Below are 12,117 nucleotides of genomic sequence, written 5' to 3' on the forward strand. Positions count from 1 at the left end.
CAAGTAAGAGACAGCAGTTCTTTCCCAGCAGGGATGTCAGAATGAAGTGAGAATGAGTCATTATGATGCAGCCCTGTGATTCAGACAATTCAAAGCCACTCTGGGATGTGTGAATCCATACAAACACAAAAGTATTCTCCAGCTCTTAATAGACTCCCACACCTCTTAAAACTGATAAGCTTTTTTTCTTTTTTTTTTTTTTTTCCTAAATTTGTTACTGCAAATCTGGTTTTAGCTAGCTTTTGATCCTTAGTAAAGTGACCATATTTGTTTCAGGCTGCTCTACCAGCAAAGCCAGAGGTACCACACAGCCAAATAAAACCTTAGGCAATTCAGACAAATATCCTAAAACCAAGACTCAAGACTAAATAAGGACCAAAAAAAAGAACTGTTTTGCCTTTGATCATTTTGTATTCATAAAGCTGAACAAGAAAAGGTCTGCCTCTGAGACACAACATAAGTCTAAAGCAACTGCTTCTCTCTCCAGTGAACAGGTTGAGGACAGTACGAGTATTTTTCCTACTCTCATGCTCAACGTATTGTCACAACGACCTGTAATTTATTTTGTGGCAGAACATAAATTAACATGTAGACATGGACTAATCCCTTGCTATTTCCTAATCTATTTTTATTAATAATTGCTACAGCCAGCCTTTGAACAAAATGGATGCGTTCTAGATCAGCAGAGCTCAGGCACACATGAAGATACAAAAAGTGATTTCTGATCATGTGCTCTCTAGTCATAACCCTACTAGAATGTTCCTTAACCTACAACAATGGAAAGAAGAAAGAATTTCCCACAGCAACAAAAGTAAGGCACAATTCTGCTACTGAGAAGAACAGCTGGAAAACCTATGGGAACTTATTTTCATCCTACTAGCCACAGAAAACCTGGAAGGGGTTTGAAATATAACAGATATCATTCACTTTTACGATAGGATCTGAGAGAGTATGCGTAAGTTACACGTGTCAATGAAAATCAAATCCTGATCTTATCAATACCAAGAGTTTTGTCTGTGGAAAGAAAGAGATTGTGAATGACACCAAAAAATTTCCTGATATTCGTGGAGTCTAATGATTAACAACTGTGCAAAATGAATGAAAAATCTCTTGACTGCATCATGGGTGCTGGTAGTACACAGCAATTTTGCGATATTTGAAGGATCCTTTGGTCACCTTCGGGGACTGTAAAAGAATGGCTTGGTTTCCTCCAACTCTCTGGAAGCCTGCTCAGAATATGTCAGAGTTTCTTCTTTGGGCAGTAAGGAGAAGTGAAGAGCTCAGTATAAACAGTCATGAAGGACAGGGAAATGAGTCATCCTAGTCCACTGTTAATGACCTCATCGATCCTCCACTGTGTCAAATTATAAATATATAGTAAATATTGACAGTTATTTTGAGGCAGGTTTTGAGAGAGAACATTTATCTTGGTTTTGTTCTTTCCAGGACAGGCAATCCTCAAAGAAGCTCGTAGTTTCAACTATTTAGGGAGAAATTCATTATGGAGAATATGAAAGCAGATTTTAGTGCAGATTTTAGGTTGCTAATTCATTTTAATGCAGACTTTAGGTTGCTAAAGGCCAGTCAGACCTCATTTGAAAATGCTGTAAAACAATGAGGACCATTGGTCATCCCTGTTTTGTAAAGCAAGATTTGGTGAATATTGAAAGGTGGGAGGTGTCAATGTGTGTGTTAACTACACACACCAAACCTTACTGAGGTCAAAAGTCACAGAGATACCTCAAACTTTGGAGGACCAGCAGAAAAGGCAGCACTGTAAGTGATTTTCAAGTACAATTCAAACTGACTACCCAAGAGCTTCACTGTTCCCTGGTGAAAGACAAGATGCTAGCAATTCGGCTAGGTTCTCAGAATATGAAACTCATCACTCCTTCATCGTTTACTGCTTGGCATAATCAATGTTTCTGGTTAACCTACCAGTCTCATACCAGCACAGTCTCACAGTGATGACACAGTGGAAGCATGGTACCAGCCCTGAACTGGTTGTGATACACATGCATACCAAGAACCAGAACTATCCATTCGTCTATTACAATGTGAGGTGCTCTCAAAAACACATTTCTGCTTACAGTTGACCATGCACTTTTTGCAGTCTGTGTTCAAAAATATAATCATGATACTGAGTGCAGCAAAGAGATTAAAGTTATCATGTAGCTTTAATACAAGATTCTATCTGTTCCAGCTAAAATTTCTGTTTGATGTAGTGTGATTGGAACCTATTTTGTTTGGCTTTCTTCTCCAGACCAACGAGGAGAATCCAACAAATGAAAGCCCTTTAATATTAAAAAAAATACCACCTTTTAAACTCTTCTCTCTTTTTTTGAAGCTAGCAAAGAAAGACAGGCAATGTTGCTGTATCAAAAACTAAGACGTCATGAGATAATGATTCTGTGTGAGTTCATTTGAGAAGGCATTAAACCCTTTGCAAACTCAGGCATATTATGACATGCCTTTTTAATGAAAGATTGATTTCTGAATTCTTCTTTTGTTGAACAGTAAATTGAATTATTTTCACATAAGCTTTGGTTTCTTCACCTGAAAATTCACAGATGTTATGTAGTTGAGGCAGAGCAAATTTCTGCTAATTAACCAGGCAAGAATTAGTTTATAGAAGTTCAGATGAGGTATGTTCTGATGTGACAGAAAGGAGGAAAAAGAAGGAACAGAAACATTTGCTAAAAAACCAGCAAATATATGGTCATGGACATCAGGAAAGACAACAGTAAATGAATGGCTAAATTTATGAAAAACTAACCTATTAAAGAGTGGGAAGACTACACCTCACATCTTACAATTTTGTCTTACAGACAGAGTATATATTTATTGCAGACCTACTTCATCTTTGTCCACTTATTTACTGATCTTTGGTACCATACAAAAAGAGATACAGTGACAGTAGCACAGAATAGTTGCTAAATGGTCAATGAAGATTGATGTCAGCACTTTCAGAGAGTCACCACAGTATCAAAGAGCTGCCCAGGGCTATTTGCAACTGGCCATGTTCTTTGCGGTACATTCTCACAGTGGGTTGAATTACTCTTTCTTTTCTTGTGTTGTGCAGCGGCCTACACTGCCTCTCCCCCCTATTGCTTTACAAAGTTGTTCAAGAGAAAAGAAGAATTTCCTAACCGCTGTTATTTTAGCCCATTAGAAGTGTAGCTTCTCCACCTCACTGACTGAGCATTGATTGTGTTACTCAGGGTCTGGGGGAAGCAAGAGCATAAGCTGGCGAACTGGTCAGACTTGAGAGAACCAATGGATATGACACTAGCTGGTGAACGTAGCGAAGCAGCTATAATATATGTCAAGTCACTGTGATTGAGATATATTACTAGTAGGCCGTAACAGTTATATAATAATTGTCATTCTCTTGCCTTTGTCACCTCAAGAAGCTAAGTCTAGTTTATTACTGAATTGCAAATGTAACTGGAAAAGCTGTAGGTATGCTGGAAGCTTTCTGAAGGACCATCTCTCTTCTTATAGTGAGGGCCTGTGCATTAACTCAGCAAAACTGAAGAATATAGTTTGAACATTTAGCTGATGACTTTTGGGGGCCACTAAGCTTCCAACAAGCTTAACGTACATTTTTGATGGTGTAACCTTAAACATGGTAAGTCACCAAGAATAACTGGTTACTAGGATATAGCTTGACTGAACTAACAGAGGCAAAGTAAGAGAAACTGATAGAATTCCCCAGTACAAGCCTTGCAGCTCCCCTCCTCTCACCAGATAGACCAAACATTCTCTTTAAACCTGCAGAAGTTTGGTTACACAATCTTGCAAGTTTTCATCCAGCTCTATCAATGAGTGGGTTTTCTCCTCAACAATTCCTCCCCTTTCCTCACTCCTCAAATAGCAAATCAACTATTGTTCAAAAATGGTATACAACACAGTTGCTTCTTTCTTGACCAGTACCAGAGAGCTGGCACGGGGAATTGAGGATGAATTTAAAATTCACATAACAGCAGCTTTTACAAACAGCAGCTCATTGTTAAAAATGGCATAATAAATGTCTATGCTAATAATAATTACTTTAAACTTACCAAATCTTCTTTTACAGGTAGCAGTTCTTTGGTAGTCTACAAAGAGATCATCTGTTTCTAAAGGCTTTAGGAAAAAAACTTGCAGCAGAAGATAAATACTGCATCGAAACGGCAGCACAGATACCTTGCAAGGTGACATTACATTGCTAGTTCAGATACCATAGCTGGTATTTGAAAAAGCAACAATTTTATTTAGCTGCATTTAGGTCTTATAAATCTGATAAAAATTAAATTTGAAATTAACAGCCTGTATATTAAAGCTCAAACAGGCAATAACCTATTACAGTCATCTAAATAAAAAGCTGCATTAAGTCTTCCTCGAACTTTAACGATTATGTTACATATGGAAGTATGATGAAAAGACTTCTGAGTTTTGAAGAATAACTAAGATTGACAAATATTATATTACATGATACTACACACTGCACCTAATATCAAAATGATTTACAACCTTTACATGACAGTCATCTTCAGAACATTCACTTTATCAAGAATTTGCGCCCTGCTGTGATGTCCTTCTGGCTGCTGACTTGACTACCTTCAAGTTTCATTAGCAGCTCTGAGAGAACATTTTTATTGTTTCAACTATTTCAGTGCTGAACGAGCAGGAAGGCATGGCCTGTTTTCTCCCCTCCGGATGTACACGCACATGATGCAAATGAAGAGCTCAGAAACAAAGGTACAGAATTATGCTCCTACGGGTGTCTGGACAGGTGCTGAAACAAACACAGGAACAGACCGAAGCATGGTCCTCACCTCCTCTTAAATCTCATTAAGCCAATTTAACCGTGCCCAAACCACCTTTAGGCATGCAGGTACACAGACCACACTTCTTCAAAAGAAGTCCTGCCTGGTTACTGCTCATGCTTCCTGCTTTCTCTCTTACCTACTTTCAGTCTGAAACACCATCATTTCTCTCACCTATGCAGCTGAAACCTGGGTTTTTACGCGTTCTAACCTCCCGACCCTGTGCAAACGTCGCCTGAGAGCAAACACAACGAGCGCATCACCCACTAAGCCGGAGAACCGAGCTCGTACGGACACACGGGTGCTCCCCACGCATCAGTGGGCCGCATGCCCACGGCAACGCGTGGCCCGGCCCCGCCACCAGGCCCCGGCCCGCGGGCTGGGCGCCTCAGCCAACACCTGCCGCTGCCTCGGGGATCTCGGGGGCTTCTCCGCACGGAAACTCTATGCAGGCAGACGCCAGGCACATAGGGACACCTACGCGTGCCCACGGCTACCCGTGCTCCTCTCACAACCTGCGGCCTCGGGGCCCGCCTCCCGCCCCGCCGGCAACGGCCCCTGGCGGGGGCGGGGCGCAGAGCCCGTCCCCCGCCCCGCCCACGTGGGGCGCGCGCCCCCCTCACGCCCTGCTCCGCGCCCCCGCGGCTCCTCCCGCCTCCCCCGCGCGCTCGGGCGGCTCCCGCGCCTGCGCGGCGCCGCGTCCTCCCGGCGTGCCCGGCGACGGTGTCATGGCGGCTCCCTGCGGCCGGTGCCCGCACATGGGTTGAGGGGACGCCGTCGGCGCGGGGGTCGCGGGCGAGGCAGGCGGCGGTGGTGGGACCATGCTGGCCCTGGAGCGCTCCCTGCTGAGGGGCTTCCTCAGCGCGGCCGAGTCCCTGGAGTGGAAGCAGGGCGAAGTCGCGGCGGCAGGTGAGGGGAGGTGCCGGCCCGGCGGGGGGGAAGGTGCCCGGCCGCCGTGCGCGGCCGTCGCTGTGGGTATCCGGAGCCACCAACGTCTCTGCCGGCCCCGGGCAGAGCCGAGGTCGCGGCTGGCGGCTCTCTCCACCCGCGCCCGCTCCGGGGGCGGTCGTGTGCGTCCCTCCCCCTTCCCGCCCTTTCTGCCCGGGCTCCGGGGGGCTGCTGCCGGCGCCGCGGGGCGGGGGAGGCCCGCTGGGCTCGCCAGCCCTGGAGGAGCGGGAGCGGCGGGGCAGGGCTGAGGCGAGAGGAGCGGCCGTCGCGCCGGGACACCCCTCAGAGCTTCTCGGCCGCTGCCTGCCGGTCCGACGGGGCTTCATTCAGGTGGGGCGGCGGCGGCTGCAGCGGCCCCTGCCCGGCGGCCGGCAGGCTCCCGCCGCCCGCTGCGTGTCGGCACCCGGGAGCCCGCGAGCCGCGGTGCTGCCTGCGGCTGCCTCGTGACGCGCTCTATTCTTTATGTTACTACTTATTTAACCTTAATCATTGTGCTGCCCAGGAATGTTAGTTGATGTGACTGACGTCTGTCAGATCTGTCTTAATCTTTTCACTGAGAGTTGCGTATGCTGTTTGTGGTCTGTTTTGTGGGGGTTTTTATTTAGGATTCTTTCTTTTTAAGTAGTGTGCTGCTGTAAGATGTGGGGAAGACTGTTGTTGAAGAAAGGTATCTTGCAGTAGAGAGCAAATGGTAGGTTTTGTGATGATTCTTGGTCATCACGTACGTGACCCTTCCTATTGATGATTTTTAAACTAAATTTAAAGACCGTGACCTTGAATTTGTATAATGTCTTACAAGAAGCTAAACACAGAATCCAAAGCAGTTTTTCACAGAATCTTAGGGGTTGGAAGGGACCTTTGTGGGTCATCTAGTCCAATCCCCATGCCGAAGCAGGGTCACCTACAGCAGGCTGCACAGGACCATGTCCATGCGGGTGTTGAATATCTCCAGAGAGGGAGACTCTACAACCTCTCTGAGCAGCCTGTTCCAGTGCTCTGTCACCCTCAGAGTGAAGCAGTTCTTCCTCATGTTCCGGTGGAGCTTCCTGTGCATCATTTTGTGCCCATTGCCCCTTGTCCTGTCGCTGGGCACCACTAAGAAGAGTCTGGCCCCATCCTCCTGACACCCACCCTTGAGATATTTATAGGCATTTAGAAGGTCCCCTCTCAGCCTTCTCTTCTTCAGGCTGAACAAGCCCAGCTCCCTCAGCCTTTCCTCATAGGAGAGATGTTCCAGTCCCCTCATCATCCTCATAGCCCTCCGCTGGACTCTCTTCAGTAGCTCCTCATCTTTCTTGAAGTGGGGAGCCCAGAACTGGAGGCAGTACACCAGATGGGGCCTCACTAGGGCAGAGTAGAGGAGGGGGAGAACCTCCCTCGACCTGCTGGCCACACTCTTCTTAATGCACCCCAGGATGCCATTGGCCTTCTTGGCAGCCAGGGCACGCTGCTGGCTTATGGTCAGTTTGTCACCCACCAGCACTCCCAGGTCCCTCTCCGCACAGCTGCTTTCCAGCAGGTCAGCCCCTAGCCTGTACTGGTGCATTGGGTTACTCCTCCCCAGGTGCAGGACGCTGCACTTGCCCTTGTTGAACTTCATGAGCTTCCTCTCCGCCCAACTTTCTAACCTGTACAGGTTTTTACGTGTTTACGGTTGTGTTACAGTATTGCTGGAAAGAGAAAACCTCAGTGTTCTTCTTTGGTGTACTCATAGTCAGTAGTTATTCTACAAACTGCAGCATCATCTGTCTGGGCAACTGTAATCCAATATGAAGAAGTTGTCATTTGGTGAAAGAAAGTCTCCCTAAAGCATAGATTGAAGAAAGTTTCTTGTTATTTCTGTTTTCTGTGGGAGTGTGATGTCAGCAGGGCCTGCATATGCCCTTCCAGGTAGAGCTTAAAGTGTTTTCTAGCGCAAATGATCTCTTACATCATTGAGTTGATCGTTGTTGTAAAGAACAAAAGTAAACTGTGGTCAACAGCCTGTGCTAGAGAGATTAGAATTAATTTATCTCTGTCACCGATTCCCAGCAAGTCATCCGTTGCTGCTGGTGAAGTTGCTTCTGTGCTCGTTCTTCCTGTGTGTCTGAGATTTAGAATACTTGTTTTAGCTGGATGAGCTTGGTGTTGGTATTTGGTTCACTTTCTGGCATAGCTGCTGCTTGTGTGGATCAATACCTGTGCTAGCATTAAATTGGCTAGCTCGGGTACTAATATTAGTGTAGCTATGGTAACTGTGAGTGCACAGGAGCTGCGATCCCACCTGGAATCACAGATTAATATTGAGGCACCTGTCCTATGCAGACCTCTGCATTTCCTTGTCTGCACCGTTACCAGCATCTGCATCAGCTAGTTTAAAACCAGTTAGTAAATCTGCATGAGTTGTAGCCACAGCTGGAAGGTAGACAGGTAATTATTTTGTGCAAGAGTAGAAGGTTTTAACAGGTGAAGTTGTTCTGACAGCTGCTGGATTGGCTGCATTGTAGCATATCTGAAGAAAGAAGGGAAGATAATTTCTGTGAACAAAGCTGTAGCCTGGGTCAAGAACCACTTGATGGGTTTGAAGCTTCTTAGGAATTAGATGTCTAGCATTTCATGACCTCAGTTTGTCTTGAAAGGCTTCAGTGGAGAAACATTCATGGATCTAAATCCACCTTAGTAGTTATTTCTAAGAATCTGACTCCATATGCAGACTTATTGAGAAAGTAAACTTCTCACAGGAAAAGAATTCTTTTATAAAGATAAAATCGTACTGCCCATTCTTTGGGATATGTTTCAAGCATTTAAAGGAAGGACTGAGTGGTTTTTGCAGTTTTACTTGAAAATTTATTCACTGAACTCTGCAAATATTGAACCATTTTTTTGTTGCATTTTCCCTAAAAGGGTTCTCTAGTCTGTGAGATTATTGTCTTATCTATAGGATTTTACTGTAACACACTCTCATAAAATGTTTCGGAGGAAGAAACCCCTCTTGTGATAATTGAAGTTGTCTTCAATAACTGTAGTGTACATGTTTGAAAGGCCATCCGTGTATTTCCTCTGAACTCTCAGTGTAAGTTTTTGCTGTACATTCATTTGGCAGTTTGTATTTTAACATATTGTAACATTAGTACAAGTTCTGTAAAATCTATTTTTACTGAAGTGACATCTGCTACTGCTGTGCTTTCAGTGCAGCTGCACTTTTCCTGCAATGTAAATGAAGATTCATTCCTTGAATGGGTAGTGGTATACGTTTTGGTTTGAATAGGTCTTGTAAGACAAAGTTGTTTCAAAGTTGACACTGATTTCTGTTTTCTTTTTTCTTTTTCTTTTTTTCCCCCCCCAGAAAGTGGATCATTATTGCAGATGATTTTTGATGGGAAATATGAGGCAATATTTTCAAATTCAGTCATCCAGAATGTTTTCAGCGCATCTTCTGTGGCGGAGGAGAACATTGACAGTTACTTGGAGAAACAGATTCTAGCGTACCTGGACTGTTCTGCAGAGGCCGATAATGTGGAAAGGTGGAAATTATCATTTATTATATGGAAGAGTAATAGAGGCCATGTTTCATTTTTACAAAAGGCTTTTTCAAAATTTTGTAATATGTGACGTAAGGATTACAAAATTCTTGTTCTGACAGAAAAACAGATTTCTCAGGTTGTTCCTCCCATTCCCTTGGGACATCTATTCATTATCATTGTTTCTTTCACTGGATAGTGTTGCAGTAGGAGGGTTTGTTGAAAATACTAGCTTTATTTACAGTGACAACCTCTGAAGCTGCTGATATAAAGAAGCTAACCAATGTAAATTCATGTTGCCATGTATCATCAAACAATTTATTAACAGTTTTCTCTCTGAAACATTGTATTACATTTATTTGACTTCTTGAAGTACCATGTAATGTTACTGTCCGAGCAATGCCTGTATTTCCACATCTGATTCATAGTAAGGTTGTTCTACTCTTCTTAATGTAAAGTAAGGTATTGCTCATGGATGCTTTTCGTTGATTAATTATTTTCTTCACAAGACTTCCTCTGATAGATTTTCTTTAATTGTACTGCATATACTAATTCTTGCTGTTCATGAGTCTGACATTAGTGTTTACACTTTGCTACATAGAACAGACTGAAATCTATCATGCTAGGGACAGTAGAAGCAGAAAACTATATATGTGTGTGTATGTATTTGTTTACTTTAAAAGTTATGGGAAGGAAAAAGTTTTGCCAAAACAAGAGCAAAAGAGAAGAGAAGGTGAAGGTAAAAAGAAAGTAAGAGGAAGGTAACGTATTGCCGTTAAGTGTGGCTGAGTACAAATGCCTATGTTTTGGTATGAAGACATAAACCCATGAGTTTTTGCTGAAATACCAGAGAGAAACAAATAGTTGGCACCTCTAAAATATTGAGCTGAGATTTGTTAGTGATGCTAGCATATCAAAAGCTATTCTTCCGGTGTGGTACACAATACAATGCAATGCGCTCCTGTTTTCTGAGTTGGAATGTTCAGAGGTTGTTCCCATGCATTTTTGTCTCTAGGTGTTTTTTTTCTTTTTTCTTTTTTTCTTTCTTACTTTGTTGTGCTGTTGCTGTTAAATATTATCTGGATTTTAGATGGTAACATAGAGAAATTTTTCGATATTGCTAGATTCTGTCATCTTACAAGAGTTTATCCAGAATAATACAGCAAGGAAAGAAAGATAGGTCAGGGCTTAAAACAGACTCGATCTTGGTCTTAATCATTGCTTGAGGTATGTGTTGCTGCTTTTATGAACCATTCATCTCCTTGAAGATAATCATAATCTGTATCATGCACTCAGTAATAATTTATACATATCCTGTTGTGGTGATGTGTCCTCTTCTCCTTCTTGCCCTATGAGCTTTTGTTGGCCTGTATGCCATTTACAGACCTCTGCTGCTGCTGTCCTGCTGCAGACAGCAAAGCAATTAGTTCCTCAGGTGCTCATACTCCAGCTCTGGTCTTTTCTTGTTCCCTCTGCAGCTCTAGGCAGCATTGGAAGCCCCCTTGCCAGAAGATATGGAGGCATATTTGCAATATTTAGCCTTTCAGAAGCAGAGGGTTTTCTGCCCAGAATTGCAGCCTGGAGTTTTATTCAAAATGAAAGCGTGTAGTCTTCAAAATGTATTAGTGTCTGCCAGAAACATGTTTTGTTTGTAGCAGTCAAGTGAATTTTTCAAGCTCCATTAGTAATAATGTAAGAAGTTTTGAATGATATTAATGCAGAAGTAAGGAAGTTGTGACTCTTTTGGTAGAAAAACTTCTTCTGAAAGACAGATCATTTGCTGGTTTAGGTAGACACTGCTGATAGCACTTGAATCTGTACCATGTTTGTTTGTCTCTGATGACTTTCTAGGTTAAAATGTGTTACATAGTTATTTTTGTTACCTGCAGGCCGTGTACCCTGTGACTGCCCTATGGAAGGAATTAATGCAATTTTTGCACTCTGACCTTCCATTGCCTATGGTGAAAATGTTTTTGTCTGTTTTTTTTATGGGTGAAATGAAATTTTCTTTTTCAGCTGAGTGATTCAAAGGAAGTGCTGCAAACATCTAACTTCTAGCTCACAAAATTCAGTAAGACACTGTTTTTCTTGTGACTGTTAGTAGATGCGCTTAGTTCAAATACATGCTTTTTTTCCTGAACTGCAAGTTGTAATTCTGGAGATTAAAAAACTCAATGGGAGTTGAATTCAGTCGGAAACAGAAAGTTGGATAATGTTAATCTTATTCTTTTAGCACAATATAAATGCAGTACAAAATACAGTTTTATAATAGTGCTAAAAGCACTCTGTAAGACTTCTTTTTCTGAAGCTAAAACAGCAGCTTGAGGGCAAAACAGCTCAAAATTTGCATGTAGATTATAATTTCTTTGGATGTAGGCTGAAACTTTTTCCACTTTCAAATCCATGTACTCTAAGGAAAATATTTAACAGTATTTTAAAATTTTTGCGTGTTCCTTACAATAAACTTAGTGATTAGGAGATTTTTTTTTACACTTTTTCCTGCTGTTACTACTCACTTCAATGGTTAACAGCTATCTTCTACAGAAAAGCTTCATAGCTGTATTTTAAATCAGCAAATTGTAGAGGATGAAGCAATAGTATAGGTGTTAACCATGTGGAGGGGGAAAGCCTTTTTGTTTTTTCCTGAGGTGAATTCGTTGTCTGACATGCAGTTTGATTCTAAAGACTATAAGGAAATAGTGTGCAGGACACAACAAAAAGATAGGATTTTTCAGAGAGCTTGTTTCAAAAGAGCTTGAAGGCCTCTTATTACGTTTGATTTCAAAACCTAAAGGAACAAGGAAATGAGCACCAATACTTCTTAATATTTAGTGACTGTGTATTTACTACTTTTACTT

At 42.7% G+C, this 12,117-nt stretch overlaps 1 protein-coding gene across 3 annotated transcripts in view; it reads left to right on the top strand.

The window, feature by feature from the left end:
• Positions 1-5,522: 5,522 nt before the first annotated feature.
• TTC27 (tetratricopeptide repeat domain 27) overlaps positions 5,523-12,117 on the top strand; it is a 138,493-nt gene continuing 131,898 nt past the window's right edge. Inside the window, exons 1-2 of one of the 3 annotated variants that reach the window (XM_075412725.1) lie at positions 5,523-5,720; positions 9,085-9,262. In XM_075412725.1, coding sequence (XP_075268840.1) covers positions 5,633-5,720; positions 9,085-9,262 — 266 coding nt within the window. In that variant the 5' untranslated portion in view covers positions 5,523-5,632. Of the gene's footprint in view, positions 5,721-6,392; positions 6,451-9,084; positions 9,263-12,117 lie in introns of those variants that run through there. The other 2 variants (XM_075412726.1, XM_075412727.1) reach the window with 2 other exon arrangements.

This window comes from Opisthocomus hoazin, chromosome 2, assembly GCF_030867145.1.
Source record: "Opisthocomus hoazin isolate bOpiHoa1 chromosome 2, bOpiHoa1.hap1, whole genome shotgun sequence".
NCBI lineage: Eukaryota > Metazoa > Chordata > Aves > Opisthocomiformes > Opisthocomidae > Opisthocomus > Opisthocomus hoazin.